Source organism: Chrysemys picta, chromosome 22, assembly GCF_011386835.1.
Source record: "Chrysemys picta bellii isolate R12L10 chromosome 22, ASM1138683v2, whole genome shotgun sequence".
Classification (NCBI taxonomy): Eukaryota; Metazoa; Chordata; order Testudines; family Emydidae; genus Chrysemys; species Chrysemys picta.
Window position 1 is genome coordinate 3320880 of NC_088812.1, and position 26469 is coordinate 3347348.

General features: G+C 63.1%; 2 protein-coding genes across 4 annotated transcripts; one reads left to right on the forward strand and one right to left on the reverse strand.

Annotated features, from left to right (window-relative positions):
• Positions 1 to 1201: 1201 nt before the first annotated feature.
• LOC101937775 (tetratricopeptide repeat protein 39A-like) lies at positions 1202 to 20467 on the forward strand. 3 transcript variants are annotated; one of them, XM_065575591.1, is made up of 18 exons: positions 1202 to 1324; positions 4978 to 5079; positions 5361 to 5492; positions 6077 to 6147; positions 6575 to 6642; positions 6974 to 7038; positions 9087 to 9186; positions 10007 to 10072; positions 10589 to 10697; positions 10890 to 10957; positions 11327 to 11386; positions 12324 to 12485; positions 12842 to 12933; positions 14247 to 14367; positions 14835 to 14946; positions 16783 to 16897; positions 17409 to 17525; positions 18313 to 20467. In XM_065575591.1, the coding sequence occupies exons 1-18, from the start codon at positions 1299 to 1301 to the stop codon at positions 18428 to 18430; spliced, it is 1704 nt and encodes a 567-aa protein (XP_065431663.1). In that variant the 5' UTR covers positions 1202 to 1298; the 3' UTR covers positions 18431 to 20467. The 3 variants fall into 3 exon arrangements, with proteins under 3 accessions (XP_065431663.1, XP_065431662.1, XP_065431664.1); XM_065575590.1 differs by lacking the exon at positions 1202 to 1324 and adding an exon at positions 1457 to 1515; XM_065575592.1 differs by lacking the exon at positions 1202 to 1324 and adding an exon at positions 4780 to 4888.
• Positions 20468 to 24544: 4077 nt separating this feature from the next.
• On the reverse strand, positions 24545 to 26372 carry GADD45GIP1 (GADD45G interacting protein 1). The gene is given in 3 exon segments (XM_005281361.4): positions 24545 to 25507; positions 25923 to 26053; positions 26055 to 26372. Coding segments are annotated over 3 exon segments (669 nt in total). The 5' UTR covers positions 26268 to 26372; the 3' UTR covers positions 24545 to 25182.
• Between the last annotated feature and the right edge of the window lie 97 nt (positions 26373 to 26469).

Consider the following 26469-nt stretch of genomic DNA (forward strand, 5'->3'; position numbering starts at 1 on the left):
GTTGGGCCTGGGGGCTGAGTCATTTCATGCACCCTGGAGGCAGCTGACGTGAGCCGAGGGCCCTGGCTAACCTACGAGGGCCTAGCCCAAGCCCAGCTGGTTCCGCGCCCGCCAGGCCCCACCAGTGGGGCCCGCTCAGCAGGGGCCGGGCTTGCAGGGCCGGGCGGGCCCAGAAAGCAGGTTTGGCCACATTTGTGCAAAGCAGCTGGGGTCGGCGCAAGGCCACATGAGGGCAGCCGTGTCCCTCTGCGGCCGGCAGGAGCTGCTGTCGGCTCCAGGACCGGGGCGCTGGCGCCCTTTCCAGCAGTTCCCGTTCCTGGGCAGATCTGCAATGTATTAGTTACACCCCCCTAGCACTAAGGAGCCCCACAAAAATTGGGGGCTCCCCCATTGTGCCATATGCACAGACTCCGACCGGGATTGGGGCCCCCATGGGCTGGGCGCTGCCCAGACCCTGAGTTGGGCCGGACGCTGCACTGACACCCCGTGAGAACTGTCCCTGCCCCATAAACCTCTCAGTCTCAATAGATAAAGGGGGGCGGGGGAAACTGAGGCACAGAGCTGGGGTGGGACTGGCCCAGGGTCATGCAGGGAGTCTGTGGAGGCGCTGGGACTCAAAGTGAGATCTCCAGAGTCCCTGCCCAGGCCCCACTCACACAACGCGCTGCCAAAGCGCTAGGCTGGAAGCGTCTGTCACCCCAGCAAGGGGCAGATTGGTGTAAAGGCGGATGGGCTCTGCCCCCCCCCCCCCCCCCCGAGCTCAGGCTGGGGGATGACAGGTGAGTCCCGGCCCCCCAGGGCCAGATCCCTGCCTGGGGGGGCCCGGCCAGGTGAGTCCCGGTACCCGAGGCCGGATCCCTGCCTGGGGGGGCCCGGCCAGGTGAATCCCAAGGCCGGATCCCTGCCTGGGGGGGCCCGGCCAGGTGAGTCCCGAGGCCGGATCCCTGCTGGGGGGGCCCGGCCAGGTGAGTCCCGAGGCCGGATCCCTGCTGGGGGGGGCCCGGCCAGGTGAGTCCCGAGGCCGGATCCCTGCTGGGGGGGCCCGGCCAGGTGAGTCCCGAGGCCGGATCCCTGCTGGGGGGGGCCCGGCCAGGTGAGTCTCGAGGCCGGATCCCTGCCTGGGGGGGGGGGGCCGGCCAGGTGAGTCCTGGTACCCGTGGCCGGATCCCTGCCTGGGGGGCCCGGCCAGGTGAGTCCTGGCACCTGCAGGGCGGAGCCGCCTCCTTCCCCGCCCCCGCCGGGCCCCGGCCGCACATTCCTCCAGAGCCGCTTCCTGCTCCCGGCTGGACCGGACCGTCATGGCCCTGGAGGCCGCTGCGGGCAGGTGAGAGACCCCGGGGGGGGGCGGGTCGCTCTGTCCGGGGCTGGTGCCCCCCCCCGCTCCCCTCCCTCGCTACAGGGCGCCCCCCCCCCAAAGACCCCCGCTGGGTCTTTCCGCTGCGCCCCCCCCCCCCGGAGAAACGCATCTGCAATGCGCCCCCCCCCGTGCCTGCTCCCCGGGGGGGTCCAGGGCAGGTAGGTGCACCCAGCCTCCTTCCCTCACTGGGTCAGTCCGGGGGGGTCCTCCCCCCCCCCCCCGGCCAGACAGGATCTGGGGGGTCCCTGCTGGGTGACAGGTGCTGGGCCGAGTCGGGGGGGGGGGTCGCAGAGAGCAAAGGGGGCTGGGTCAGAGCTACGGGAGGGGAGGTTGGGTTTGGGGGGAGTACAGAAGATGGGGGGTGTGGGGGGAGGGGAACAGGCTGCTGTGGGGGGCATTGGGGGGAAGGTTTACAGGGGGGCTGGGCCCCTCCCCCCAGACCGTTGTTCCTCGCTCAGGACAAGCCCAATCGGGCCCCCGGCCGCAGGTGCCTCGGCCCCACCTCCCCCAGGGCACTGCGGGAATATGCAGGTTTCCTGGGGTGCAGCCGTGCGTTCTGGGGGACCCCGGGGGGCAAAGCCCGGGAGCCCCGTGTTTGCCAGGAGCTGAGCGTGGCGCCAGGCTGGCGACCAGGGCTGTCTCCAGCTGGGGTGGGGGGATGCCGGATCCCATGGGGGGGGGGCTGTACAGGAGGCTGGGGAGGTGGGAGGGGGCGGAAGGTCCCTGCCCGCGAGGCTGTTTGCCAGCTGAGCCCAGCCCAGCCTGGCACCTGCTGGCCACAGCCTTCCCTGCCCTGGTGGAGCCGCGGTGGGGGAGGGGGCCCGGCCCAGCCTCCGGGCCCGGCCCTGTTTGGTGAAGGTGGGGTGGATGCGCTGGCAGGGCCTTGCCAAGCCTGTGTTTGCTCAATACTCCCGGGCACCGGTTCAGTTGAGCGCCGCTGGCTGCGGCCTTCGGCAAACACAGCGCGAGGCTGGCCACGGGGAGAGGGGGCCTCGGCCCGGGGGCCACTGGGGGCTGGCAGCTGGGGGAGGGGGAAGTCAGTCCATGTTCATAGTGTGTGTGTGTGTGGTGGGGGGGGGTTGGTTGGTGCTGGCCCTAAGGGAGAGAAAAGTGTTGAGCAACCCACAGCCCTGCCGGTGCCCCTCACTCCCAACCCGCAGCCCCCTGCCAGCCCAGCCCTGGCCCCCCGAGCCCTGCCGGTGCCCCTCACTCCCGACCCGCAGCCCCCTGCCAGCCCAGCCCTGCCCCCCCCGAGCCCTGCCAGTGCCCCTCACTCCTGACCCGCAGCCCCCTGCCAGCCCAGCCCTGCCCCCCCCGAGCCCTGCCGGTGCCCCTCACTCCCACAGCCCCCTGCTGGCCCAGCCTTGGGCTCCCCCCCCCCAGCTCTGCTGGTGCCCCTCACTCCCGACCCACAGTCCCCTGCGGGCCCAGCCCTGGACTCCCCCATCTTTGCAACTCACCGGCCCCTTAACTGCTTCGATGCTACGTACAACTTCTTCCTGCAACAGACCCTGCGGCCCTTGCTAATAAATAAATGTCTGTTCTGTGTTTGGGAAAAAAGCCAGAACACGTCCTTGATGATGATGAAATATTATCTAGTCCAACGATAACTCAGCTGGATGCTAAAGAATAGCTGCGAAAGTCAAACCGTTTCAAATCACCGGGGCAGGTCACTTGCATCCTAGAGTTTGAAAAGAGTTGGCCGAGGAGTTAAGCCTTGTAACAAGGGGACATTCCCAAGGACTGGAAGAAAGCTAATATTGTGCCAGCCTTTAAACACGATGACCTGGGTTATTAGAGTCCTGACAGCCCCAGGCAAGATACTGGCGAGAGGGACGCTGTTAATAAAGGATTAAAGGCGGGTAATGTAATGATCGAGATGGGGTTTATGGAAAATAGATCCTGTCAAAGTAATGGGATAGTTTTGAATGAGGTTACAAATTTGGTTGATAGAGGCGACAGGGTGAGATCATCTACGTAGGTTTCCGTGACTTGACGTTCCAATTGCAAAAACTAGAACGGTCCCAATTCAGTGTGGTCCAAGTGAAGCGGATTATAAACCGGGTCCTGAGAGGGATCGACTGTAACTGCAAATGGAGAATCAGCGTTGGGCGGGTGTGTTTCTAGTGGGGTCCCGCAGGGACTGGGTCTTGGCCGTACGATTTCCGACATTTTTATCAACAGCCTGGGAGAAAACATCAAATCACCCACGGACAGAGCGTGCGGACGGCTCAAAGAATGGGAGAATGAAGAGGGCAGGTCACTGATACGGAGCGACCTGGATCGCTCGGCAAACCGGGCACAAGCAAACAATCTGCATGTTAATTCGGCCATTGTAAACAGCTAGGAATGAGGACTAGGTCGTACTTAGCGGCTGGGGGGGGCTCGTCCTGGGGGGCCGTGACTCTGACAAAGATTTGGGGGGCGTGGCGGAGCTCCCAGTGCAATGCTGGGGCCAAAAGGGCCGGTGCGAACCAGGGGACTTAAACAGGGGAATCTGGAGTAGGAGCAGAGAGGTGCTGTTACCTTCTGTGTCTGGCCCTGGAGTCACAATGTCACTCTATAAAGCCACGGTATGGCCACACCCCGAATGCTGCCTGCAGTTCTGGTCGCCCCAGCCCAAAAGGGGTGTATTAGAATTGGAAAAGGTTCAGAAAAGGGCAACAAAAATGATTCGGGGTGTGGAACCGCTTCCGTACGAGGCGAGATTAATAAGGCTGGGACTGGTCAGCTTGGAAAAGAAACGTCTAAGGGGGATATGATCGAGGTCTATAAAATCTTTACTGGTGTGAAGAAAGTGAAGAAAGACGTGTTATTTACTCCTTCTCCTAACACAGGAACTAGGGGTCACCCAATGAAATTAACAGGCAGCAGGTTTAAAACAAATACAAAGAAGTATTTCTTCTCGCAACGCACAGTCAACCTGTGGAACTCCTTGCCAGAGGATGTTGTGAAGGCCAAGACCATAACAGTGTTTAAAAAAGAACTAGATAAATTCATGGAGGATAGGTCCATCAATGGCTATTAGCCAGGCTGAGCAGGGATGGTGTCCCTAACCTCTGTTTGCCAGAAGCTGGAATGGGCGACAGGGGATGGATCACTGAATGATTCCCTGCTCTGTTCACCTGGCACGGCCACTGTCAGAAGACAGGACGCTGGGCCGAATGGACCCTTGATCTGACCCGGTCTGGCCGCTCTTATGACCGCTGCTGGACTCGTGTCCACAGTTCAGGAAGGACGTTGGTAAATCGGGCGGGGTCAGAAAGGAGCCACGCAGAGGATTAAAGGGTCGGAAAACCTGACTTAGAGCCAAAGGGAAGGCGAAGGGAACCAGCAGGTAACAGCAGGCTCTGGGGCGCAGGAGATGGAAGCTGAAGTTGCGAAGGTCCAGAGTTTAACCGGGAGGGCGATTAACCCCTGGACCCATCGCCCCAGGGCTGTGGTGGATTCGCCACCGCAAGGGATTTTCACCCCGGGATGGGAGGTTTTCCGAGATCGGTGCGACTTCCAGCCGGCTGTAACTCAGGGCAGGTCTCTGGGGGTCAGACTAGGGGGTCCCCCTGGTCCCTTCGGTTGGAATCTGACTCTCTAACCAGCCCCTCTTTGCTCCCCGCCCACAGCCCCCCGCCTGGCCTGGCAGCCGCCCTAGACGAGTGCATGGAGGCCATGAACGCCTTCCTCTGCAACCAGTTCAGCGAGAGCCTGGAGAAGCTGCAGCCCAGGTGGGTGGAGGAGCTGCCCATGGTCCCTGGCCCTGATCCCTGGCCCCGATCCTCGGTGGTCCGAGGGCTCCCGGCATCTGCAGGGTGCATGTCAGGAGAGCTCACCCTGGCCTGGGGGAGCGAGGGGGTCCTTCGATCCTCCCCACCCCCAATGCTGCATCCCAATGGGCATCAGGGGCCACGCCCCCCCCCACCCTGGGCATGGTGGGGCTCCTTGGGACGGGCGTGGCTGGGGGGCTGGGAGGGTCTCTCTCCTGTCACCTGCCCCCTGCTCCCGGCAGGACCAAGGAGAGCATGTACCACGCCCTGGTCTACGCCACCATCCTGGAGATGCAGGCCATGATGACCTTCGAGCACGAGGACATTGTGCAGGCCGGGCAGACCATGAAGGAGGCGCAGGAGATTTGCCAGAGGTGGGTGCGGGGGGTGTGCGGGAGGTGGGGGTGGGGCAGCCAGGGAAGGGGAGATGGGGGATGGGACTCTGGCATCAGGGTGGGGGTCACAGGGACTGGGGAAGGCCCGGGGAGGGGGGGCGATCTGGGGCCCAGGAGCTGGTGAGCCGCACAGGGGCTGGCGGTTGGATGGGGAGTGACAGGGCGTGGGCGGGAGTCTGGCCTGGCAATGGGACCCCCAGGCCGGCCCCATGGAGGTCTCTGGGCTGGGAGTGGGAGGGGACAGGGGGCACCACTCTGCATCAGTCCCACTGCTGGGTGGAACAGACCGACCCGTCATGTGTCATAGCCCCACTGCCAAGCACAGGGGGAGTTTCCCAGGGCTCGGGGGAGCCAGAGCCGAACCCCGCAGGGGAGCTGGGGCCTGGGAGGCCATGGGCCGAAGATGGGGGAGCCCCTCCAGTTACAGCCTCCTCGCTGCGGAAAATCCCTCCCCCCTTGGCAGTTACTGACCTGTGTGGGTTGGGCGGGGCTGGGGAGGCCTGTAGGGGGAGATGAGGGGGGGTGTAGCTTCCCCACCCCAGCCACCTTCCTCCCACCCCCAGGTTTCGGAGGAAATCCAGTGTGACTGGCTCCCTCTCCGGCCTGGTCAGCAAGGCGGATTCGTTCACCGAGGGTAAGAGACGCAGGGCATGACCACAGGGCGTCAGGGGTGGGGGGTGAGAGCAGCGGGCCGGGAGCCAGGATTCCTGGGTTCTACCCCTGGCTCTGGGGAGGGGAGTGGGGTCTAGTGGTCAGAGCAGGGGGCTGGGAGCCAGGACGCCTGGGTTCTACCCCTGACTCTGGGGAGGGGAGTGGGGTCTAGTGGTTAGGGCAGGGGGCCGGGAGCCAGGACTCCTGGGTTCTACCCCTGGCTCTGGGGAGGGGAGTGGGGTCTAGTGGTCAGAGCAGGGGGCTGGGAGCCAGGACTCCTGGGTTCTATCCCCAGTTGGTGGGGGGAGAGGTGGTTCAACTCCGGGGAGGGGGCTGCGGTGTTGCTGGAAGGGGGCGGGGCTTGGGGATGAGCAGGTCCCGCCCCCAATCCCTGTCGCTCTCCCTCACAGTGGAGCTGCACGCCGAGGTCTGCTACGCGGAGTGTCTACTGCAGCGGGCGGCCCTGACCTTCCTGCAGGTACCGGATCCCCCTCCATGCGGCTGGCACGGGGCCAGGGGGCCAGGACTCCTGGGTTCCGAGCTAAATCCCAGGTGCTGCGGGGAGCGGGGTGGGGGCTCAGCAGGGGGCGCTCTCCCCTCGCAGTCAGTGCTGGCCCCAGTGTGCCACTCGGGGGCGCTGCAGGTCACTCCCCAGGGCACTTCCTAGGATTCGCCTTTGTTTCCTGTCTCCGTGTTAGACAAAGTTGCTATGTGGCTCCCTGCGCCCCACCCCAGAGGTGGCTGCATCTCAGCGCTGGGCGAGGGGCCCTTCCCTGGGGGTTTGTTCATTTCCCCCCTTCTCCCTGCAGGACGAGAACATGGTGAATTTCATCAAGGGGGGGATCAAGGTACGGAGCAGCTACCTGATCTACAGGTGAGTGATGTCACCGTGGTGGTGCCGGGGGAGGGGACCCCTGTTCAGGCTGCTGCCTCGGGGCCATCTGGGGAGAGGGGGGGTCCCAGATGGGGCCCTCAGCCCCAGAAGGGCTTTTGTATTGTGAAGGTGGGAAATGTGATGGTTTTCCTGGGGCATTCAATGTGGTGTACTGGTGAGAGCAGGGGGCTGGGCGCCAGGACTCCTGGGTTCTATCCCCAGCTCAGGGAGAGGAGTGGGGGCTAGTGGTGAGAGCAGGGGGGTTGGGAGCCAGGACTCCTGGGTTCTATCCCGGCTCGGGGAGGGGAGTGGGGGCTAGTGGTGAGAGCAGGGGGGTTGGGAGCCAGGACTCCTGGGTTCTATCCCAGCTCGGGGAGGGGAGTGGGGGCTAGTGGTGAGAGCAGGGGGGTTGGGAGCCAGGACTCCTGGGTTCTATCCCAGCTCGGGGAGGGGAGTGGGGGCTAGTGGTGAGAGCAGGGGGGTTGGGAGCCAGGACTCCTGGGTTCTATCCCGGCTCAGGGAGGGGAGTGGGGGCTAGTGGTTAGAGCAGGGGGGCTGGGAGCCAGGACTCCTGGGTTCTAGCCCCAGCTCGGGGAGGGGAGTGGGGGCTAGTGGTTAGCACAGGGGGGTTGGGAGCCAGGACTCCTGGGTTCTATCCCGGCTCGGGGAGGGGAGTGGGGGCTAGTGATTAGCGCAGGAGGGTTGGGAGCCAGGACTCCTGGGTTCTAGCCCCAGCTCGGGGAGGGGAGTGGGGGCTAGTGGTGAGAGCAGGGGGGTTGGGAGCCAGGACTCCTGGGTTCTAGCCCCAGCTCGGGGAGGGGAGTGGGGGCTAGTGGTGAGAGCAGGGGGGTTGGGAGCCAGGACTCCTGGGTTCTAGCCCCAGCTCGGGGAGGGGAGTGGGGGCTAGTGGTGAGAGCAGGGGGGTTGGGAGCCAGGACTCCTGGGTTCTATCCCCAGCTCGGGGAGAGGAGTGGGGGCTAGTGGTTAGAGCAGGGGGGCTGGGAGCCAGGACTCCTGGGTTCTAGCCCCAGCTCGGGGAGGGGAGTGGGGGCTAGTGGTTAGCACAGGGGGGTTGGGAGCCAGGACTCCTGGGTTCTATCCCGGCTCGGGGAGGGGAGTGGGGGCTAGTGATTAGCGCAGGAGGGTTGGGAGCCAGGACTCCTGGGTTCTAGCCCCAGCTCAGGGAGAGGAGTGGGGGCTAGTGGTGAGAGCAGGGGGGTTGGGAGCCAGGACTCCTGGGTTCTAGCCCCAGCTCGGGGAGGGGAGTGGGGGCTAGTGGTTAGAGCAGGGGGGTTGGGAGCCAGGACTCCTGGGTTCTATCCCCAGCTCGGGGAGAGGAGTGGGGGCTAGTGGTGAGAGCAGGGGGGTTGGGAGCCAGGACTCCTGGGTTCTATCCCAGCTCGGGGAGGGGAGTGGGGGCTAGTGGTGAGAGCAGGGGGGTTGGGAGCCAGGACTCCTGGGTTCTATCCCAGCTCGGGGAGGGGAGTGGGGGCTAGTGGTGAGAGCAGGGGGGTTGGGAGCCAGGACTCCTGGGTTCTATCCCCAGCTCGGGGAGAGGAGTGGGGGCTAGTGGTGAGAGCAGGGGGGTTGGGAGCCAGGACTCCTGGGTTCTATCCCGGCTCGGGGAGGGGAGTGGGGGCTAGTGGTGAGAGCAGGGGGGTTGGGAGCCAGGACTCCTGGGTTCTATCCCGGCTCGGGGAGGGGAGTGGGGGCTAGTGGTTAGAGCAGGGGGGTTGGGAGCCAGGACTCCTGGGTTCTATCCCCAGCTCGGGGAGAGGAGTGGGGGCTAGTGGTTAGAGCAGGGGGGTTGGGAGCCAGGACTCCTGGGTTCTAGCCCCAGCTCAGGGAGAGGAGTGGGGGCTAGTGGTGAGAGCAGGGGGGTTGGGAGCCAGGACTCCTGGGTTCTAGCCCCAGCTTGGGGAGGGGAGTGGGGGCTAGTGGTGAGAGCAGGGGGGTTGGGAGCCAGGACTCCTGAGTTCTATCCCGGCTCGGGGAGGGGAGTGGGGGCTAGTGGTTAGCACTCTCTGACTCTCCTGTTTCTTTTCCAGGGAACTGAGCAGTTTCATCCAGTCCAGTCACTGCACAGCAGGTGCTGCCCACGTACACTTAGAGGGAGGGGTGGCGCTGGGCATCGGCGCCTTTAATCTGGTGAGTTACTACTGAAGGGGGTGGGGAACGGGGCATGGGGCCTTTCCCCTCTAGGGGGCGCTGGCTCGTCCCTGGCCCCGGGGCGGGGGACTGGCTGACGGGAACGGGACACGGGGCCTTTCCCCTCTAGGGGGCGCCGGCTCGTCCCTGGCCCCGGGGCGGGGGACTGGCTGACGGGAACGGGACACGGGGCCTTTCCCCTCTAGGGGGCGCCGGCTCCTCCCTGGCCCCGGGGCGGGGGACTGGCTGACGGGAACGGGACACGGGGCCTTTCCCCTCTAGGGGGCGCCGGCTCCTCCCTGGCCCCGGGGCGGGGGACTGGCTGACGGGAACGGGACACGGGGCCTTTCCCCTCTAGGGGGCGCCGGCTCCTCCCTGGCCCCGGGGCGGGGGACTGGCTGACGGGAACTGGACACGGGGCCTTTCCCCTCTAGGGGGCGCCGGCTCCTCCCTGGCCCCGGGGTGGGGGATTGGCTGACGGGAACGGGACACGGGGTCTTTCCCTTCTAGGGGGCGCCGGCTCCGATCTGCCCCAAGGGTGGGGGACTGGCTGACGGGACACGGGGCCTTTCCTCTCTAGGGGGCGCCGGCTCCGATCTGCCCCGAGGGTGGGGGACTGGCTGACGGGAACGGGACACGGGGCCTTTCCCCCCTAGGGGGCGCCGGCGCCGGCTCCGATCTGCCCCGAGGGTGGGGGACTGGCTAACGGGACACGGGGCCTTTCCCCTCTAGGAGGCGCCGGCTCCGATCTGCCCCGAGGGTGGGGACTGGCTGACGGGAACGGGACACAGGGCTTTTCATTCCTCTCTTCCCTCCCCAGACGCTCTCTCTCTTCCCTCCGCGGATCCTGAAGCTGCTGGAATTCGCTGGGTTTTCGGGGGACAAGGTAACCCCCTGCCTGGGGTTCCCGTCATCCCTTGCAAGGAGGGGCTGCCCCGCTCAGTCTGCAGGTCCCCACGATGGGGGTTCCCCTGGTCACTGCTGAGAAGGGGGGCTCTGTGGGGGTTCCTGCCAGGGGAGAGGGTCTGGGGGGCTAGCTGCGGTGTGTCTGGGGGGCAGGAATTGGGGTATGGGCCTTCCCTCCGTCCCCACCCCCATTGCAGCCAGAGCCCCACAGACTGAGGCTGTGCAGTGCCCCTCAGCCAGAGGGAGACGCTGACCCCCACGCCCCCAGCTCTCGGGGCTGTGTTTGGGGGGGCAGGCAGTGAGCATCTGCCGCTCCCCCCAGCTCTTGCTGGCCTGGTGGACTGCAGCTGCCCCCAGAGGGCGCCTCGCCCTGCCGTTGTGGGTGGCAGTGGCAGGCTGCGCCGCCCCAGAGGTGGCCGCATCAGGCGGCGCGTTGGGACTCTGTAAGGGCGAGGGCCCCAATGGCCCCCCCACTCTGCTGTGTCTCTCTGCCCAGGAGTACGGGCTGCAGCAGCTGCACGAGGGAGCGACCACGTTGAACCTGCGGGCCCTGCTCTGCACCATGCTGCTCCTCTGTTACTACACCTTCCTCACCTTCATCCTGGGTAGGCCTGCGGCTCGCCGGGGCGGGCGGGGCGGGACTGGCTGGCTCGGGGGGGCAGGGGACGGGGCCTTTCCCCCCCAGGGGGCGCCAGCTCTGATCCGGCCCCCCGTTCCCATTCAGGGGGTCCCCGATCTCTCTCAGACCCGGGAGCGGGGGCTTCGCCCCAGGCTCACCCCTCCTTGCACCCTCGCAGGGATCGGGGAGGACGATTTCACGGAAGCCGAGAGCCTGCTGAGACCCTACCTCCTTCGCTACCCCAAGGTACGGGGCCGGGCGGCGGGGCCCTTCCCCCTGCGGGGTGGGAGGGCCGGGAGGGGTCTGTCCTCACTGGGGAGAATTGGGGCTGCCCCAGGTGCCCACGCTCTGGCCTCCTGACGGGTTTTGCTGCCCCGGCTAAAACTAGGGAGTGGAAAGAACTGGGCTCCCCTCACCCCAACCGGTGCCCCTCACTCCCGACTCGCAGCCCCCCGTATCGCGATTGCTGTATGGAGGTGTGTGGGACCCCCCCCGATCACTGGGCTGAGACCCCCCCCCAACTCGCTTCCTGAGTGATACCAGCATCCCCCATGCTTTGCCCCTCTTCAGGGACCCTGCCCCCCACCCATCGGCTCCCTTCTCTCCCCTCTGCAGAGCGCCATCTTCCTCTTCTTCGCCGGCAGGATAGAGGAGATCAAAGGGAACATCAGTGAGGTAAGAGACCCCTCGCCTGGGGGACCCCCTCACAGAGCCAGGCTATGGGACAGGAGGTATCCTGAGCCAGCCAGTCCCCTGCCCTGGGGCCGGATGGGAGCTGGAGCCCCCTAGAGGGGCAAGGCCCCATGTCCCATTCCCTACACTCCCCAGCCAGCCAGTGCCCCACTGTGGGACTGGATCAGAGCCAGCGCCCCCTAGAAGGGAAAGGCCCCATGTCCCATTTCCCACACCCTGAGCCAGCCAGTCCCCTGCCCCAGGGCCGGATGGGAGCCGGAGCCGCCTAGAGGGGAAAGGCCCCATGTCCCATTCCCTACACCCCCCCAGCCAGCCAGTGCCCCACCGTGGGACTGGATCAGAGCCGGCGCCCCCTAGTGGGAAAAGTCCCCATGACACATTCCACATTCCCTGGAGCCAGCCAGTGCCCCACTGTGGGACTGGATCAGAGCCAGCGCCCCCTAGAAGGGAAAGGCCCCATGTCCCATTTCCCACACCCTGAGCCAGCCAGTCCCCTGCCCCGGGGCCGGATGGGAGCCGGCGCCCCCTAGAGGGGACAGGCCCCATGTCCCATTCCCCACCCCCTGAGCCAGCCAATCCCCTGCCCCGGGGCCGGATGGGAGCCGGCGCCCCCTAGAGGGGACAGGCCCCATGTCCCATTCCCCATCCAAGCCAGCCAATCCCCTGCCCCCGGGGCCGGATGGGAGCCAGCGCCCCCTAGAGGGGACAGGCCCCATGTCCCATTCCCCACCCAAGCCAGCCAATCCGCTGCCCCCGGGGCCGGATGGGAGCCAGCGCCCCCTAGAGGGGACAGGCCCCATGTCCCATTCCCCACCCCCTGAGCCAGCCAATCCCCTGCCCTGGGGCCGGATGGGAGCCAGCGCCCCCTAGAGGGGACAGGCCCCATGTCCCATTCATGACACGCTCGGCCTCGGCACAGGCTATCTGCAGGTTCGAGGCGGGCTGCTCGGCCCAGCAGGCCTGGAAGCAGTTCCACCACATGTGCTACTGGGAGCTGATGTGGTGCTATGCCTACAAGGGCATGTGGAAGATGGCCTATTTCTACGCCGACCTGCTGAGCAAGGAGAACCGCTGGTCCAAGGTGAGGGGGTGGGGTCGTGCCCTCTCCAGGGACTACAGGGCTTAGTGGGGAGGGTCTGTCAGTGCTCCGCACAGCGCCCCCTAGTGCCGCCCTGGGGCATAGGGGCCAGCACTGACTGCGGGGGAGAGCGCCCCCTGCTGAGTCCCCACCCCTCTCCCGCTCGCGGCAGCAGTGGGAGGTTTTCTATAGGGTCTCCCATACGTGTCCAGAGCTGGACATCTAACAAGGCCGGATGGCCTGGCTGTCTGCTCTGTGGCTGCTAGTTCTGGGCCCGTCCCTGTCCCGTTGGGGGGCTGAGCCCCATGCCCCCAGGCGTGCGGGTGGGGCTAATGGGTCAGGCCGGTGTCTCTCTGCAGGCCATGTACGTGTATATGAAAGCCGCCTTCCTCAGCATGCTGCCCCCCGAGGAGCCCCGGCCCTTCGGGGAGAGCGAGGTGGAGCTGTTCAGGTAGGGGCCGTGGGCGGTGCTGGTACGGGGGGAGGGGGTGGGGCAGGAGGGACACCTGGAGATCTGGGTTCAGGCCTTGCAGCACAAGGAACATGATTTTCTTTCTGGGGGTGGGTGGGCTGCGGGTCGGGAGTGAGGGGCACCGGCAGGGGTGGGGGGAGAGCAGGGGGCTGCGGGTCGGGAGTGAGGGGCACCGGCAGGGGTGGGGGGAGAGCAGGGGGCTGCGGGTCGGGAGTGAGGGGCACCGGCAGGGGTGGGGGGAGAGCAGGGGGCTGCGGGTCGGGAGTGAGGGGCACCGGCAGGGGTGGGGGGAGAGCAGGGGGCTGCGGGTCGGGAGTGAGGGGCACTGGCAGGGGTGGGGGGAGAGCAGGGGGCTGCGGGTCGGGAGTGAGGGGCACCGGCAGGGCTGTGTGTGTCCCAACCCCCAGTCACTTGCCCAATAACACTGACCCCAAATGGGAAGCTGCATGTCCCCCTTTCTGCTCCTCAACCTAACATACTGCACTGGTCATTCCCTTTCTACCTGCCTGCTCGGCTCTCTCCCACATCCAGCCCTGGCGATTGGCTGGCTCAGGGCCCCCAAATCTTACCACTTCCTCTCCCCTCCTATCCCAGCTGCAAAGTGTGTAGGGGAGTGGCAGGGGCTACCTACAGAGACAAGACGGACGTGGGCGTAGGACAGGACTCCTGGGTTCTCTCCCCAGCTCTGGGAGGGGAGTGGGGTCTAGTGGTTAGAGTGGAGGGCTGGCAGCCAGGACTCCTGGGTTCTCTCCCCACTCTGGGAGGGGGGGGTCTAGTGGTTAGGGGGGGCTAGGAGCCAGGACTCCTGGGTTCTCTCCCCGCTCTGGGAGGGTTCATGTTCTGTGGAGGTAAATTTTGCAGTCTCAGCTGGAAATGTGGTGCTGGCTTCCGGCAGATCTAAACACTGGGGTCGTGTTAAATTAAATTAGATCATTCACAGCATGAGAGCTGGATCTGCCCGGGTCATCTGTGTCAATACCAGCTGGACCTGGTTTTTACTCTCATCATAGTTTGAGCTGCCGCACATTTGTATTGCCAATACCTATGTGCAGGCATTAGGTTCCAGAGTTAACAGGCTGGGAGCTGAACCAGGCACTCTCCAAGCCATCGTTTCAGGCTGCCTGCAGACTCAGGCACGTGTTGCTGGGCTGTTTTTTGGCAAACGGGTCGGCTAGAACTTGGGATCTTCGCTTTCGATGCCTGTGGAGATTCTGGAACCCAATCCTGGGTCCAGGGGACCCCCAGTGCGCCCCCCCCGCAGATCGCAGCCCAGCTGTCTCTCTTCCCCTCAGGCAGGTGTCATCTTTTAAGCAGAAGATCGCGGGCAAGTCTCCCCCCACGGAGAAGTTTGCCATCCGGAAAGCCCGGCGTTATAAGGGCAGCCGCCCGGTCCCTTTGCCGGTGCCAGCCCTGGTGAGGGGGAAGGGAGTGTGGGGGAGAGGGTTCGAGGGGGGACGTTGTGCTGGATGCTGCTTGGAAAAGCCGTGACTCAACTGGTGCCATCACCCGGGATCTGCCGTGCTGGGGAATGGGAGGGGCTGGGAGTCGGGACGCCTGGGTTCTCTCCCTGGCTCGGAGAGGGGAGTGGGGTCTGGTGGTTAGAGCCAGGGGGCTGGGAGTCAGGAATGCTGGGTCCCATTTCCCGTCTTTGCCACGTGAACTTGGATGGGTCGTGCCCCTCTCTGTGCCTCAGTTTCTCCCACTTCCCATTGGCTCTGAGTGCAAGCGGCTAGAACCTGCTCAGGGCGAGGGGGGCTGGGGGCACTGGGAGGGAATCGAGGACAGGTTAGGTACTGTCCAGCGGGGGATGTGGGGGCTGTCCTGCGGGTCCAGATCCTCCTCTGCGGGGTGAGCAGCCTGACCCCCCCGTCCCTCCCCAGGAGATGATGTACATGTGGAACGGCTTCACCGTGCTGGGCAAGCAGCGGGAGCTGCTGGAGGGGACGCTGGAGACACTGACGCAGGCCGAGAAGAAGCTGCAGGAGTCGCCAGGTAACAGGATGTGAGGCCTGTCCCCGCTAGGGGGCGCCAGCTCCCATCCGGCCCCAGGGTGGGGACTGGCTGGCTTGGGGCGGGAATGGGGCACGGGGCCTGTCCCCGCTAGGGGGCGCCAGCTCCCATCCGGCCCCAGGGTGGGGCACTGGCTGGCTGGGGGTGGGAATGGGGCACGGGGCCTGTCCCCTCTAGGGGGCGCCAGCTCCCATCCGGCCCCAGGGTGGGGACTGGCTGGCAGGGGGTGGGAATGGGACACGGGGCCTGTCCCCGCTAGGGGGCGCCAGCTCCCATCCGGCCCCAGGGTGGGGCAGTGGCTGGCAGGGGGTGGGAATGGGACACGGGGCCTGTCCCCGCTAGGGGGCGCCAGCTCCCATCCGGCCCTAGGGTGGGGCACTGGCTGGCAGGGGGTGGGAATGGGACACGGGGCCTGTCCCCGCTAGGGGGCGCCAGCTCCCATCTGGCAGGAGGGTGGGGACTGGCTGGCCCGGGGGGCGGGAATGGGGCATGGGGCCTGTCCCGTCTAGGGGGCGCCAGCTCCCATCCGGCCCCAGGGTGGGAACGAAGAACACGCATGTGGCTGCATCGTGTTTGCTGGGTCTCAGCCCCAGTGGAGGGACTGGGCCCCCCATCTCTGCCCAGAGCCAGTGGGAGGTAGAAGGCACAGCTGGGGGGCTGTGGGGGGGTTGTAGGGCCGTGGGGGGGGGTGACACACCGGGGTGAGGGGGTGATGGGGTGGGCTGTGAGGGGGTGACACACTGGGGTGGGGGGGGGCTGTGTGGTGGTTGGAGGGCTGTGGGGGGGTGACACACTGGGGTGGGATGGCTGTGGGGGGGTTGGAGGGCTGTGGGGGGGGTGACACACTGGGGTGGGGGGGCTGTGTGGTGGCTGGAGGGCTGTGGGGGGGGGTGACACACCGGGGTGGGATGGCTGTGGGGGGGCTGGAGGGCTGTGGGGGGGGTGACACACCGGGGTGGGAGGGCTGTGGGGGGGCTGGAGGGCTGTGGGGGGGGTGACACACTGGGGTGGGGGGGGCTGGAGGGCTGTGGGGGGGTGACATACCGGGGTGGGATGGCTGTGGGGGGGCTGGAGGGCTGTGGGGGGGGGGGTGACACACCGGGGTGGGATGGCTGTGGGGGGGCTGGAGGGCTGTGGGGGGGGTGACACACTGGGGTGGGGGGGCTGGAGGGCTGTGGGGGGGTGACACACCGGGGTCGGAGGGCTGTGGGGGGGGTTGGAGGGCTGTGGGGGGGGTGACACACTGGGGGGGGGGCTGTGTGGTGGCTGGAGGGCTGTGGGGGGGGTGACACACCGGGGTGGGATGGCTGTGGGGGGGCTGGAGGGCTGTGGGGGGGGTGACACACCGGGGTGGGATGGCTGTGGGGGGGCTGGAGGGCTGTGGGGGGGGTGACACACCGGGGTGGGGGGGCTGTGGGGGAGGTTGGAGGGCTGTGGGGGGGGTGACACACCGGGGTGGGATGGCTGTGGGGGGGCTGGAGGGCTGTGGGGGGGTGACACACCGGGGGGGCCTTTCCCTGCCCCAGCTCCCCTGCGGCGACGCCCAGAGGCGCTGGGCCCCGGGTCCCCCTGCGGCGACGCCCAGAGGCGCTGGGCCCCGGGTCCCCCTGCGGCGACGCCCAGAGGCGCTGGGCCCCGGGTCCCCCTGCGGCGACGCCCAGAGGCGCTGGGCCCCGGGCCCCCTGCGGCGACGCCCAGAGGCGCTGGGCCCCGGTCCCCCTGCGGCGACGCCCAGAGGCGCTGGGCCCCGGGCCCCCTGCGGCGACGCCCAGAGGCGCTGGGCCCCAGGCCCCCCTGACGCCCCGACTCCGCCCGCAGCCAGCGAGTACCAGACGGACGACCGGTGCCTCCTGCTGCTGCTCAGGGGGCTTTGCATGAAGCACCTGCAGAGCCCGGCCGAGGCGGAGGCCTGCTTCAGCGCCGTGCAGGGCAGGTGAGCGCCCCCTGCTGGGAGACTCCCCTGACGCCCACCCCCCAGCTCAGACCGGGGGAGTCCCCATCCTGGGGGGAGGGGGGGGGACTCTGGTTCCTGACCCCTGCGGACGTGGCGGAGGGAGGGTCCTGCTGGCTCTTGGCCACCCCCCCCCCCCCGGTTTGCTGTCCTCGGGGTTACCCCTCCGATGGGCTTTCACAATGGGATAACGCCCCCGCCAGCACATGGGCACTGCCTGGGCATGGAACTGCATTCTGGGGGTCACAAGGGGTGCCATGCTCCATGGGGGGGTTCCCCCCTCTAGGGAACAGGGTGTCCTGGGTCTGTGGGGGGTCGTTCCCCCCTCTAGGGATCGGGGGGTCCGGGGTCTGTGGGGGGGTCGTTCCCCTGCTAGGGGTCTGGGGGTGTCTGGAGGGTGCCGTGCTCTCGCAGGTCTGTCTGGGGTGCCCCCAGGGAAGCCCCTCCCCCGTGAATGACCGTCTGTCTGTCTGTCTGTCCCGCCCACTGGCAGTGAGAAGCGGCTCCGCTATGATCACTACCTGGTTCCCAACGCGCTGCTGGAGCTCGGCCTGCTGCACCTGGCGCAGGGCCGGAGTGAGGCGGCCGTCCCGCTGCTGCGCCGAGCCAGGTGGGGCCGGCTACACGAGGCGGGAGGGTGCTGCAAAACGGTGGGAACGTTCCCAGAAGCTCCAGCGGGTGTATCCCAGAATGCACTGTGGTGCTGAGGTGCCCTGGGGGGCCAGAGGGGCTGGAGCCGTCTGCCCCTTTGCCCCCCAGGCAGGGCCCTGCCCTGCCCTGCCTGTGCCGGGGGGAGGGGAGGCACGGTGGTGGGACCAGGCAACGCTTTGGGCTCCTCTGCCCCCGTCCCCCACCTGGCTTCTCCCTGCTGGGGTCCGAATTTCCCATAATCCCGCAGGAAGAGGAGATGGGTGGGGGACTGTCCAGCTCCGCTCTGACCCCGGCTGGGTGGTTCTCTGGGGCCTCGATGGATCTCTGCACCCGACCCTGACCTGTGGGGGTCACTCCCCCCTCCATGGCAAGGTGGGGGGTTCTGTGTCTATGGGGTTCGCTCCTCCTCTAGGGTCCTGGGTCTACAGGAGGGTTGCTCCCCACTCCAGGGCACTGGGGGAGGGGCTGCGTCTATGAACTGTTGGATGGCGGGATGGACGGCTGGCTGTGGGGCTGAGTTGGGGGACAGGGCTCGGGACACCCCCCACTCGGATGGTTCTGGTTCACCTTGTCCCAGGACTGGCCAGCACACCGGGAAGCTCACTGGGGGGGGCGCTGAGGGGGAGGGGGGATGCGTATGATGCGTATGATGAAGAGACTCTGGCCCTGGCAGGGTGGGGGCGGGCAGGGTGTATTTGTGGCTGTTTCCACCCAGTGATTAACCCCTTCTCCCCCCCTCAATTTAGGAACAACTACAAGAACTATTCCATGGAGTCCCGGACGCTCTTCCGGATCCACGCGGTTCTGTCCCGGCTCAGGGCTGACCAGGAGGAGAACGGCATGGAAGGACCTAGCTCCTCCTAAAGAACTGCCCCCCCCAGGCAAGAAGGGGGGGGGCCGCGGGACTCTGGGGGGTGGCATCACCTGTCCAGCCCCTACCGAAGGGAACCTGCACTTTCAATGAAGCCAAATTGACTTAACCCTTCCTGCGCCGCTCTGCTCCCCAGAGCGACGTCTTTGTCAGCAAAGGCGGAGTCTGGAGGGGGGGGGCATCTGTGGGCGTGTGCCCACAGCACCAGGGGGTACCACTGTGATAAATAAGGGGCGGGGAGGCAGAGCTGGACCCTGAGGGAGAGTGCCGCAGGATGAGCCGGCCCTTTAAAGCTGAACCCAAATACCCTTAAAGGGCCAGCTCACCCTGCGATGCCCACCCAATTCCTAGTTTCCTAGGATAAGGGCTAACCACGCCCCCCTCTGCCCCCCCAACACTTTCATTAAACTAAGTTGCGACTAGTCGCTTGTGGAGGTGCCGATCGCTGTACGGAGCACGGTAAGTGCTGTGCTGTTTGTTCCCTTGCTGGTTTCCCTGGTCCAGCTGCAACCTCCGTAGCCACAGGTCCCTCGGCCCTCCACGGTCCCCCCCCACCCGGTTCTGGTCCCCCGGGACCAGCTGGCTCCATCCCCCCGTGTAGGAATTGGAGACACGGGGGAAAGATCCCTCCAGCTCCGCCCTGACCCAGTGCCTTGCCAAGAGCTGGACGGGGGGTCTCTTGCCGTCATCGCTGAGATCCTGTTTGGGGACGATCCTGGGGACCCGGGACCTGTCGCTGCCTCCAGCGCTGGCAGGCGATTTTTTTAAACGCAGCGGTGGCCTTGTTTTTATATTTCCGCCTCTTCTCTTTTGGTCCGGAAATTCAGGTCTCCCGCGAAGGCCGTGGGCTCAGGAGTCTTGTAGTTAAAAGGGCCGAATCCTACGGCCGGTTCTTAGTGTGTTTTTAATAAGGTGGGCAGCCTCTGATCCACGTCCCCCTTTGACAAATGGGGAAACTGAGGCAACATGGCCTGCAACTTTGAACCAAGGACGCCAAAGGGGGAAACTGGGACTCCAACGCAGATCTCTTGCGGCCGGGTGCTTTTAGGTAGAAAATCCTCTGTCACCATTTCGCTCAGTCCACTCTGGCCTTGTCTAGATTAAAGTCCCACCGGCTACACTTTGATCTGAGCTACCGAAATCAGCGCGAGAGACTCCGGTTTAAGCTGGGTTTCTTTGGGTTTCGTTGAGCGGCTTGTCTAAACACAGAAGTTGGGCAACTTTAACCGACATTGGTTTAGTACAACCGGTGCATCTTTGTGTGTAGATGCTCTGGGATGGAATAAAGGGGGATCCCCACAATGCACAGCAGCTGCCCCACAAGCCATGTGGCCGCGGGAGGATGCTGGGATGCGTACCCATGATGCACTGGGCTGTTTGCCAAGAGAGCTCTGCTGGGCGGGCGAGGCGCTGGCAGAAAGGTGTGAGGTTGAATGCACTCGAGTGGGGAGGTGCCCGTCCAGGAGCTTGTGCTGGTTTCACGACAGATCTGAAATGCACGTCGTTATCCCGGTGCAGTTTTCAGCGCAGACAGACCCTCAGTGAAACAGATGCAACTGTCCATGTAATCGGGCCTGAGTTCATTAGGGACAGATTTAAGCTAAACCAAAATAAGCGTCCACAGGGGCTTGCGTTGGTTGAATTGAATCAGTTGCTTTTAAACCCAGTCACAGCTACAAGGGTGCACGTTCGAATAGACAGGCCCTGGTAGGGACAGTGCTGCTACTGGGGCCAGAGCAAGGAGTGCACGATTTCCCCGTGACAAGGAGACAGCTGGTTTTACCCCCACTCCACGTGTGAATGTCTAACCCCAGAACAGAGCTAGCGGGAGAAGAAACACCCATCGCGAGGTGGCTGTAGTGAAGGGGTGATGGGACTTTCTTTACATGAACAATTGGTTAAGTGATGGACGTTTGGGATCTGTGCGGAGGAATCTTCTTTTAAAATCGAATTGGGCTCCGGCGAGAATTTGAATACATTTTAATTCTGGAGGCGATGTTAAAAAAAAAAATAAAGATGTTTAATTTGTATTCCAGGGTGTTGGATATTTTTTAATCCTGCTGCAAAAATGTTTGGGGCACCCTTCAATATATGGAACTCTGCCCCCTGTTGGTTTTATTTAGGATGCGGCTTTGCCCAGGGGCCTGATATTAGGGTGCTGTGTGTGTTGATCTCCACTGATTCAGCTGAATTCAGGCCCATAGGAAATGCCAGGTCAGCACCACCTGCTGTGGAGGCGGGTGCAGGACACCTCCCAGTAGGTAATGATGGGCTATCCAGCCCATGGGGCAATTTCTCCCTAACCCAGCCAATAAGAGGGTCAACTTATGCCTTGAATCTATAACCCTAATGTTTTTGTATCTTGTCTAATGTAACTGCAACTGTTCTTATCCTCTGCATAATGATCACCTTTTTTGCATACTGATAAAATCTTGGGCCCAATATCATGTGGCGGTGGGTTCCGCAGGCCAAAGGCACCTTATGTACAAATAAGTATTGCTGGGGGGGGGGGATTTAGATGTGCTGAGCCGGGAGGCAGTGTGGCCTAGTGGGAAGAGCAATGCTGTGTCCTGAGAGAACTGGCTTCTATTCCCCAGCTCTGCCACTGGCCTCCTGGGTGACTTTAGGCAAGTCACAGTCACTGGTCTGTGCCTCAGTTTCCCCACTCTGTAAAATAGGGCTAGTGCTACTGACCACCTTTGGAAAGTGCTTTGAGACCTACTGATGAAGCACTAGGGATTATCATACCATGATAGGGTATGATATCTTTATTCCGTTCATTATTTTGTATCCATCTACGGTGCCCCCTTAGGCTCGGGCTTTCGAAAGCACTTTTACTTGGCAAATGTCATAGAGGTTTTTCAGTGGGACTGTGCTCCGACCGCAGACCTGCTTTATACACAGACTGGGTACTGGTATCACCTTTTATTTAAACAGGTATTGCTACTCCTGTCCAACCTCTAGCAGAACTGCGATGACAGGCTTCCTCCACTTCCCACGTGGGAACAGCGATGCTGCTAGAAACACCTTTACAGAACGGCAGCTGGACTACGGAGGGTTGTACCACTTAAACTATGGTGTGGTATTTAAAGTGGCACAACTTTCTAGTGCATTCAGTTTCCATCCCTCGTAAGTCCTTCTCACTAGCAATTCCGAGGGCTTGGCTACACGTGGAATCGTGTCATAAGCCCAGATCTTCAAGGGTACTTAGGGGCCCAATGCCACTGATGTCAGGGAGCACCTGGGCTGTGATTCAGAGCTCTTCTCGTCTGACCTCCCGTATAGCCCCAGCCCTGGATGAATTCCTGTTTGAACCAGAGCAGCTCGATTTAAAGCTTACCCCAGCTGGAGAATTCCCCGCACTCCGGGGCAAGTCATTCCAATAGTTAATTACCCTCCCTGTTAAAACCGTGCCCCTGAATGTGTCTAGCTTCAACTTCCTTCCGGCTGCGGGCTCTGGTGAGAGAGCGGGAAGAGCCCCTTAGCTGTACGAGGGTGATTGAAATAATTATTATTCCAGGATTGTTTCCCAGGTGGCCACTTGTCGGGCGGGTGGGCAGCAAGACTATGGCAGAACAGAGAAGGTGGTAAGCGGTATCAGAAGTGGAGCCCATGGACCTATGAAAAGGCGGGGGGGGGGGGGGGGAGGCAGGCAACTGCCCCCCTTACTCCATAGGGAATGACACCCCTGACTCTCCTTGGTAAACATCCAACCCAACGGGGGCTAAGCCCTGAGCATTGTTTCTGGGGTGAATCAACTGGGGATTGCCACACACATTCCCCTATAAGCAAACAAAACCTCCCTCCAGTGAGGTTATAACTGGGCTTTGAGTCACTCACGCTGCTGCCGCCTCCTAGCGGTCCCCATGGGAAGTGCACCCTTGCCAGCTGCAAAGCTGCCATTCTGAGCGTGATTCCTTGCTCTGCAGCTGGGCCCTGGCTCGCCCAGCTGCTACCCGCGAGGGAGGATTTTGTTTTTCAACCGTGCGAACACCTGCTCTGCGTGAAGAGGGGTCTCCCAAGCCGGCAGCCCAGCTGCCGGAGTTGCGAGGAAACCAATTTTGCTGTTTGATCAGGAGAGCTGTCCCAGCTGTGTGAAACAGCTCCGGAAATATGCCAAAGGGATGGGGGCGGGGGGGGGGAGTGAAGTGTCTAAACAGCTCAGAGCGTGGGGAGGAAAACCTCTGTCCTCGGAGCTGTGAAACGCTTTCGAAACAGTCACCAATTTCTGTTCCCAGCTACCCCCCTGAGGCAGCGAGAGGGGAAGTAACTTGTCAAGGCTATGCAGTGACTCAGGAGGGAAGAGGAACTGGCTCGGCAATTAGGGTACGAACTCAGCACAGGAGAGGTCCCTGCTCTGCCTCAGACTGCCTGTGTGACATGGGCAACTCACTTAACCATGCTGTGCCTCAGTTTCCCCATCCCTAAAACAGGGATCCTAGCACTGCCCTGCCTCACAGGGCCATGTGTTAGGATAAATACATTAAAAATTGTGAGGGGCTCAAATCATAGAATCTCAGGGTTGGAAGGGACCTCAGGAGGTCATCTAGTCCAACCCCCTGCTCAAAGCAGGACCAATTCCCAGACAGATTTTTACCCCAGTTCCCTAAATGGCCCCCTCAAGGATTGAACTCACAACCCTGGGTTTAGCAGGCCACTGCTCAAACCAAAATATCTCAGGGATGGGGCCCTGTAAGTACCTAATATAGGTAGAACCCAGGAGTCCTGGCTCCCAGTCTTCCCTACTCTTACAATATGAGGAAAGGTTTAAAAAAAAGGGGGGGGGGAGCAGGTTTAGTCTCAAGGAAAGAAGACTGAGGGGGACCTGACAGTCTTCAAAGCTGTTCTAGAGGGGAGAAGTTGTTCATGTTTACTGAGGGTAGGACAAGAAGTAACAGGTTTAATCCGCAGCAAGGGAGATTTAGGTTAGATACCAGGAAAAATGTCCTGCCTCTTGAGTTAGTTACGCTCTGGACTAGGCTTCCAAGGGAGGAATCCAGTCTTTGGGGGCTTTTAGGAATGGATTGGCCAAACACCTGTCAGGGCCAGTCTCAGTTTACTTGGGCCTACCTGAGCAGGGAGGGTGGGGGGAGGGGCTGTCCAGCTCTACGCTTCTGGGATCACATTTTCTCCTCTGAAGCAGAGAAAGCAGCAAACACTCAGCAGGATTCTTTGAGTGTACGGTGGTGGTCGGAGCAGGGGGGATTGGGGAGTGGGATCTAGTGGCAGGAACAGGACCAGAAATCAGGACTTTGGGTTCTATTGCCAGCTCTGGGAGGGGGGGATCTAGTGGTTAGAGGAGGGAGCGCAGGAAGTCACCGCCCAGGCTCTATTCCCACTTTAACGTGCTTGCCCTCTCTGCGCCCCATTTCACTTGCCCGTATTTACTCAGGAGTAACAGTGCTACCCCAAGCTGGCGATCGGGGAGCAGGACTGCAGGGGACGCTCTAGGGAAGGGCAAGCATCCGGTTACACCCTTGCCATGTATGAGTCAGTCTCCAAATTTGGAAGAAAGTGCAGCTAGGTGCAGAGAGTGCAGGGAACTGGCCATGGACAGGTATTTTACCTGTGAAAGATCAGTGAATCTCACCTCTTCCTAACAAAATTGTGCTGCCCCTTGAGGTAGGGAACGGAGGCTAGTGGATAGAGCACAGGCCTGGGTGTCATGAGACCTGGATTCTAGTCCCTGACCTGCTGCGTGACTTTGGGCAAGTCCCTTCTCCTCCAATGCCTCGGTTTTCCCCATTTGTAAAACGGGGGTAGAGATACTGACCTCCTTTGGAAAGCTATTGGAGACCTACCGATGAAAAGCCCTAGCTAAGAGCGATTTTACACACACACACACGTCACTTGCCCACTGCTGAAATGCAGCCACCACTGGGCTGGAACGTGACTGCTGTATAACAACCCATAGCAACAGCTCAAGACAAAGTTAAAAGGGCATCCTAGTGAACTAACCCCACGGGGGGACAGATTTGGGGGAGGGGAAAAGCAAGACATCTCTTAGAAGCACCAGTGGTCTCTAAGGCACGTTTGTGGTCAGGAGAGACATTAGAACCTTCTGGGATCAGAAGTGGCTGATAAAGAAAAGTCCCAAGTAGCCAAGGCCCTGCTCAGAGCCTTTAATTTCAACATACAAAGTACAGGGATCTCAGGTTGCCGGCTTGGTAGGGACAGAACTGGCTGAGAAAGGAGCCTAGTGGTTACATTGCTAACACAGTCACCATGCGGTCGTCACCCTCTCTCCGATAGCAGCATTCACTCGGGAGCCCCGGGGCTCTGCAAGGTAATGCCACAACGTATCATTCCCAATCTGAAGCGGGGGGAGGGGAGCCTAGGGCTTGCGAGCAGGACCTTCCAATGACCTCCCTCTGCCCTACTCAAACTCCACGAGGTGGCCCGTGCACAGATCTGAGTCCAGCTGGGGGTGTTTGAAGAACCCAGGCCGAGCTGGCTGGTTGTACACGCAGGGAGGGAGGCTGCCCGCACCCCCTGCCACACTCCAGGGGACAGCTCCTACACTGGGGCTGACCTTGCAGTGCAGTGCCCATGGACCCAGCGCTTCACCCTCGCCCCCTAATTAGAGTAACTGGTGGTGTTGACTTGCTGCTCTGAGAAGCATGATTGGCGTTCCAGCATGAGCCAGCTCCCTGCTCAGCCCCCGTCTAGCACGCACTGGGAACAGAATTTAGCTCAGTGACAACCAGCAGTGACCCAATCGGAGGCTCCTAGATCACGTGCCCCCCTAGGCTGGTTCAGCCGCCTCAGCTGAGACAGGAACAGGTTCTGGGTCAGCGGCGGCGGCAGCTATCTTCTTTGCCTCCTCCTTGAGCTGTTTCTTCTTCAGTTTGAGCTCCTTGCGCTGTTTCTTCTCCATCTCCTGCACCAGCTCCTGGAACTTGGCACTGCGGTGGTCCACCTTGTGGCCAAAACGCTCCTGGGCCTCGGCCAGCAGCTTCGCCCGGCGGGCCTTGTCCTCCCGCTCCTTCTCTTTGCGTGCCGCCTTCTCCCGCCGCCAGTCCTCGATCATCTGCGGCATCTTGGCCATGTTGGCGGCAATCAGCTTCTCTCTGCCAGGAGGGCAAACAACAAGCCAGCCGTGAAACACCCACCACCGCAGGGGGGAGACTCTTTGCATCTCTACTGCCACTGCTGCCCCCAAGACTTGCACTGTAATTTGGGTGGGTGACAGAGGTCACCATTCCCTTTGCCTGAGGGCGGGTCTTGGGCCTGGAGACCTTGCTCATAGGAGTGGGGCTGGAGCAATGTGTTTGGGGATCACACCCCAAAGAGGGGGGTCATCATCCCAGGACTAGGGTTAGGTTCCAGCATTTCCCCCACCTCTGGAGTAGAGTCCTCCCTCCCCAGGAACTGGGTCAGGTTTGGGGGTCCCTCCTTCTCTCCAGGAATGAATCACGTTTCAGAGCCCCTCCCACGGCAGTCAGGACCCAGACCTCCGCCCCCCAGGTCTGGCCCCCTCCGCACCTCTCCACCCGCTGCCTCTCCTCCTCCTGCTCCTTCTTGTCCAGCGCCGCCTCCATCTCCCTCAGCCCGGGGAACCACTCCCTCTCCTCGGCCTCCAGCTCCTGCAGCTTCTCGGGGCCGGGCCAGAGCCGGGCCGGGTCCCACGCCGGAGGCCGAGCCGTGGCGCCCGTACAGCTTGGCCTCATAGGCGGGCTGCAGCTGCCACACGGGCGTGAGGGGATCGTCCGGGTCCGGCCGGTACACGCCGCCCGGCTTGCGCCGCGGGGGCGGGGCGTGATAGGAGCGGGCGGCCGGGACCGCGGCCCGGAGCAGCCCCTGCCACGCCCGCCGCATGGGCGCCGCCATCTTAGACTGTCACGTGACCTCGCCGGGCGGGTCCTGCTAGCAGTAGCTAGGGCTGCCCAGAGAAGCGCCTGACACCCCGCCCCGCTGACCGGAAGTGGGGAGATGGCGGCGGAAGTTGGTTTGGGGGCAGGCTCAGAAAGACCGGAAGTGGGCATTGGGGACCGGAAGAGGGGTATTTGGGAGGCAGTGAGGGCCGGAAGTG

What these genes read in the sequence shown, in the direction of transcription:
- LOC101937775 (XM_065575590.1), top strand. Translation starts at nt 1,472, where the DNA reads ATGCGCCCCCCCCCGTGCCTGCTCCCCGGGGGGGTCCAGGGCAG. An exon ending in GCGCAGGAGATTTGCCAGAG is followed by an intron (nt 5,493 to 6,076) that starts GTGGGTGCGGGG and finishes TCCCACCCCCAG; the next exon opens with GTTTCGGAGGAAATCCAGTG. An exon ending in TCAAAGGGAACATCAGTGAG is followed by an intron (nt 11,387 to 12,323) that starts GTAAGAGACCCC and finishes GCCTCGGCACAG; the next exon opens with GCTATCTGCAGGTTCGAGGC.